This window comes from Hyla sarda, chromosome 4 (assembly GCF_029499605.1).
Source record: "Hyla sarda isolate aHylSar1 chromosome 4, aHylSar1.hap1, whole genome shotgun sequence".
In the NCBI taxonomy this organism is placed as follows: domain Eukaryota; kingdom Metazoa; phylum Chordata; class Amphibia; order Anura; family Hylidae; genus Hyla; species Hyla sarda.
Genome location: NC_079192.1, coordinates 356,497,781 through 356,503,780, shown reverse-complemented (window position 1 = coordinate 356,503,780; position 6,000 = coordinate 356,497,781). Strand labels below are relative to the sequence as shown.

The window sequence follows — 6,000 nt, the reverse complement described above, 5'->3', positions numbered from 1 at the left end:
CCTCATTCTTGTTGGGGAGGAAAATCAACAAAGGAGGAAGCTTTTGACTTCAAATCCCATCCCCATATATTGTTGTCATATCCCAACCTCATATCCCCTCCTCCTATCTCGAGCTCCTATCCCGACCTCCTATCCCGACCTCCTATCCCATCCTCCTATCTTGACCTCCTATCCCGTCCTCCTATCCCGACCTCCTATCTCGACCTCCTATCTTGATCTCCTATCCTGTCCTTCTATCCTGTCCTCCTATCTCAACCTCCTATCCTGTCCTCCTATCCTGTCCTCCTATCTCGACCTCCTATCCCGTCCTCATATCCCGCCCTCCTATCTTGACCTCCTATCCTGACCCATAATATGTGTACCAGGTATTGAAATATCTCCAGCTGTACAGAAGTTATGTGAGAACATACATTTCCCATTGATTTGCATGGGAGTTTAAACAAAAACCCCGCCCCTCACAAATGGGGATAGTTAAGGGTTAAATTAACTATCCTATATTTTTAGTTGACTTATAAGTAACATGTGACCAAGTATTGTCGAAATATCTCCAGCCGTTTGGAAGTTATACAGTAACATATATTTCCCATTGACTTGTATGGGACTTTAAACATAAGCCCCGCCCCTGGCAAATGGGGGTGAGTAAGGGTTAAATCACCTATCCTATGTTTGTTGTTGACATATAAGTAACATGTGTGCCAAGTTTCATGTTAATATCTTTAGACACACACACACGTTGAGTTTTATATATATATATATATATATATCTAGATTTTTGACTCCCAGCTAATATCTGGATGTGCCGTTTAAAAAAAATAAAAAATAAAAAATAAAAAAAAACGTGCGTTGCCCATGCCTGTGATTTTCGAAAAAGATTTTTACATTTACTTTTGCTCAATTGGCCCATTCAAAAAACAATACAGTATACATTTTACTTTGAACTTTCCAGTGTTTTTTGTTGAACAGATTCTCGGGGCGTTATGTCCTCCGGCCACTAGGTGTAGCTAATGACTCAAAGGAAGTCTGGAGACAACGGCTTTTTCTCTATAAGTGTCCTGCTTGGTTTGCTAAGTGAGGGGTGGTTGTTGCGACTGATAGGCGGGAGTTGGAGAAGACGAAAGGACGTGGTACTGAGCTTTGCGGAACCATGGGCCGGGAGTCTAGGTGAGTGTGTGGCTGGATACGACTGGCTGGTATCAATTCAGGCAGCATAAGTGCGTCACGTAGGATTGAACTCTGATGGAAGGATAGTGCTGGAAGCTACTATGGAGTCAGGCGTTCCTGCTGACAACATGCGGCTCGGAACGGTTATCTTATACAGCCGACGTTGGTGAAATGTTTGATATCACATTAGAACAGTGTTTCTCAAGTACAAGTCCTAGCATGTCCGGACAAGCTGTCATTAGACAATTGATTCATTTCAGCTAGGCTTTCTTAACATGCAGCACTAACAATTATCCTGCACTCGTGGACAGCCCTTTTAAATAGGGTTGGCATTTAGGACCCTGGGAAAATACAAGAACATTGGTTTTCTTTATGTTCTTAGTGACCATGTAAGTATATAGGAGAGAGCAACCTATAAACTTGATTATGGTTATGTGAGAAATGTTGGCTGGCTACCAGTGTCAGAAATTGGTACGATTGGTGTAAGGTCAAAAATGGGCTGTGTCCTTAAACCCCTTTAAAGGGGTACTCCGGTAGAAAACACTTTCTAAAATCAACTGGTGTCAAAGTTAACAGATTTGTAAATTACTTCTCTGTCGATGTAAGGAACTGTCCAGAGTAGGAGCAAATCCCTATAGCAAACCTCTCCCTCTCTAGACAGTTCCTAACAGACTGAGGTGTCAGCAGAGAGCTCTGTGGTCAGGCAGGAAAGAAAAAAAACAACTTCCTCAAGAGCATACAGCAGCTAAGTAATGAAAGTGTACCTGTCTTAAAGGAGTACTCTAAATTAAATCTTTTTAACACCATTAGCGCTGATTTACAAAGTTATATAATACTCCCAATTACCTCCATTGCCTTCTGTGTACGCATCATTGTTTTACAGCGAATCCGGAAGTGCAGCCTCCCTCACAGCATTATGACTGTCGTTCCTCAGTATGTGCGTGTCAGCGGCCATGTCTGGAACGAAACTTCATCGTTTCTCCGTTCCTCCCCTCTGTTAGCCCTCCCTAGACAGTGCGTCCATAATGCTGTTCGCTTACTCAGCCGGCATTCGCTGGGCTGAGTAAACGCCTTTCTAACCTCCCTTCTATCATCTGGCGAGTCGCGCGCACTCGCCAGCATACAAGGACCGGACATGTGATCTTGTTCCACCAGTAATATAACAGATAGTTACGCCGCCGTAACAATCTGTTATATTCACAAAGCAACCTACGCCAATATGCAGTGCGATCTCAGCATGATTGGAGGACGCAGGGGGGGAGGAGATGGCGTAGTGGCTCTGGGTGGTGGCTAGAGACAGGGGGAGGCAATTACGAAGCAGTGAGGAGCATTGTGAAGAATATTAGGGGTGGGGAGAAAGACTGAGGGAGGGCTTGTGGCCGGAATCATATGCGGTAGGAATGATGGGTAACGTCAATTATGACGTCAGTTTCAGACGTACAGTACCCGTAAGTATGCAAAATTACCGGGGGCTGTAGCGGGAGAACCGCTGGACCGATCCTGGAGATCACACCTCTATTTAATGGTATTTACGAACCCTATTCTATGGTGATATTTGCTTATCATAGTACTCCTTTAACCCCTTAAGGACTCAGCCCATTTTGGCCTTAAGGACTCTTTAATTTTTACGTTTTCATTTTTTCCTCCTCGCCTTCTAAAAATCATAACTCTTTTATATTTTCATCCACAGACTAGTATGAGGGCTTGTTTTGTGCACGACCAGTTGTCCTTTGTAATGACATAACTCATTATATCATAAAATGTATGGCGCAACCAAAAAACACTATTTTTGTGGGGAAATTAAAAAGAAAAACGCAAATTTTGCTAATTTTGGAAGGTTTCGTTTTCCTGCCGTACAATTTACAGTAAAAATTACGTATGTTCTTTATTCTGAGGGTCAATACGATTAAAATGATACCCATTATTACATACTTTTCTATTATTGTTGTGCTAAAAAAAATCACAAACTTTTTAACCAAATTAGTACGTTTATAATCCCTTTATTTTGATGACCTCTAACTTTTTTTATTCTTCCGTATGAGGGCTCATTTTTTGCGCCATGATCTGTACTTTTTTTTTGATACCTCATTTGCATATAAAAAACTTTTAATACATTTTTTATAATTTTATTTTTATTAAAAAAGTAGCAATTTTGGCCTTTTTTTTTTTTTTTTTTTTTTTTACGTTCACGCCGTTCACCATACGGGATCTTAAACATTTTATTTTAATAGTTCGAACATTTACGCACGCGGCGATACCAAATATGTCTATTAAATTTATTTTTTACACTTTTTGGGGGTAAAATAGGAAAAAAACGGACGTTTTACTTTTTTATTGGGGGAGGGGATTTTTCACTTTTTTTTTTAACCTTTAAAATTTTTTTTTACACTTGAATAGTCCCCATAGGGGACTATTCATAGCAATACCATGATTGCTAATACTGATCTGTTCTATGTATTGGACATAGAACAGATCAGTGTTATCGGTCATCTTCTGTTCTGGTCTGCTCAATCTCAGACCAGAGCAGAAGACGCCGGGAGCCGGAAGGAGGAAGGTGAGGGGGCCTCCGTGCGGCGTTCTGAATGATCGGATCCCTGCAGCAGCGCTGCGGGCGATCCGATCATTCATTGAAATCGCGCACTGCCGCAGATGCCGGGATCTGTATTCATCCCAGCACCTGAGGGGTTAATGGCGGACGCCCGCGAGATCACGGGCGTCTGCCATTGCCGGCGGGTCCCTGGCTGCGATCAGCAGCCGGGATCAGCCGCGCATGACACGGGCATCGCTCCGATGCCCGAGGTTATGCACAGGACGTAAATGCGTTAAGTACCACTGCACCAGGACGTACATTTACGTCCTGCGTCCTTAAGGGGTTAAACAAATACTTTTCATATAATGTAGAGAATACCATTATATGTATATTTGTAATATACATTGGTTAAAAAATATGTATCATTTTGTCCCTGCAGCTATTGCCTGTGTGTCTCTGAGAAGTCCAAATACAGGAAGTGAGGGTGGATGAGCAGGGCTCTGTACACTGAGGCTCTCTGACATGCTATGGGCTCACACAGGAGGATGATTGACAAGCCAGGAGCTTGCATAGAGCCCTGCTTGTTCTGCCCTCACTTCCTGTAATTAAAGGACAACTGTAGTGGTACACTTTTCTATATGCCTGGGCCTCAAAAATAAACTCATACATACCTTCCTTTGAGCCCCCGTTGGTCCGGCACAGGCCTATGGTCTGGCAGTGCTGACGTCATTCCACTTCCTGGGGACTGGGATGCCGCAGAGCCGTCGGCGTATCACCGGCCGTAGCGATGTCCACTGTCATGTAAGAAGCCGTCCAGAGCTCCTTACATGACTGTGGGCTCAGCCTATCACTGACTGGGGCGGGACATCGCTACGGCCTGTAACACTCCGATGGCTCTGCGGCGTCCCAGTCTCCAGGAAGTGGAATGATGTCAGCATTGCTGGACCGAGAGGCCTCTGCCGGACCAACGGGGGCTCATAGGAAGGTATGTATGAGTTTATTTTGTTTTTTGAGGCATGGATATATAGTAGTGTACCACTACATTGTCCTTTAAACTCCTCTCAGAGACTCACGTGCAGTTTCACCCAAAATTATAAAAACATTTTTTAACCAATGTATATTACAAATATAAATATAATGTTGTCGACAATTTTTTTAAATATAATGTAGATAACAGGTACACTTGAAGGATTAAGATTTTTAACCCGTTAAGGATGCAGAGCGTACCTGTACGCCCTGAGTCCGCTCCCTTTCTATAACGCAGGTCGGGCCTGGCCTCTAACAATGGCCTGGACCCGTGGCTGATAGCGCATGGCATTGATCGCGGTGCCGTGTGCTATTAACTGTTTAGATGCGGCATTTAAAGTTGATTGCCTCATCTAAAGTGAAAGTAAACACCTGACAAGCTCAGTCAGCTGTTCGGGGCCGCCGCCGTGAAATCGCGGTGTCCCAAACAGCTTGCAGGACACCATGAGGATCCCTACCTGCCTCCTGCGTGTCCGATCGCCGAATGACTGCTCAGTGCCTGAGATACAGGCATGAGCGGTCAAGTGTCAGTCATTGATCAATGTTATCCTATGGGATAACAATGATCAGTGTACAGGGGTGTGGAAATTTTATTAAAAAAAACTACTTGTCCACGGGACTAAAATGGAGCAAAATCTACTTGTCCCTCATGACGATTCACTTGTCCGGGCCAATTTTCGCTTTTACGCTCTTTTTTTCCTCCTCCTCCCTATAATAGCCATAACTACCTACTATGATACCTTTTAATTTTTCAATAACATTCTCTGAACCAAAAAAAAAATTATATATTTAGGGAAGTGAAATTGAAATAGGAAAAGATAATTTAGCAGATTTGGTGGTTTTCTTTTCTGCGCCTTGTGGTTGAGGTAACATGTTGGATTTATACTTTAGGCCACCTGATTACAGCAATACCAGATTTGTATCGTTTACGTCATGTTTTACTAATTCTTAACTTTTTTTCTAATTTTTTTTAATTGCCATTTTTTAACCCCTGTAGCTTTATTTTTTTCCACAAACCAGGCTGTATGAGGGCTCATTTTTTTGCGCCATAATCTGTTTTTTGTATCGGTACCATTTTGGTATTGATCTGACTTTTTAATCGCTTTTTAACTTTTTTTTCTGGGATATTATAAAAATTGCAAATCTGTGGTTTGGTATTTTTTTACATTTACCGTACGGGATACATAACGTTATATTTTAATAGGTTGTACAATTACGCACAAAGTGATACCAAATATGTTTATTTTTATTATGTTTGCATGTTTTTATATAGGAAAAGGGGG

The 6,000-nt window shown here is 42.3% G+C and overlaps 1 protein-coding gene across 1 annotated transcript in view; it reads left to right on the top strand.

Annotated features, from left to right (window-relative positions):
• Window positions 1-1,009: 1,009 nt before the first annotated feature.
• DDX46 (DEAD-box helicase 46) overlaps window positions 1,010-6,000 on the top strand; it is a gene marked incomplete in the record, with an annotated part of 414,922 nt that continues 409,931 nt past the window's right edge. Inside the window, 1 exon segment of the mRNA XM_056516636.1 lies at window positions 1,010-1,161. Coding sequence (XP_056372611.1) covers window positions 1,145-1,161 — 17 coding nt within the window.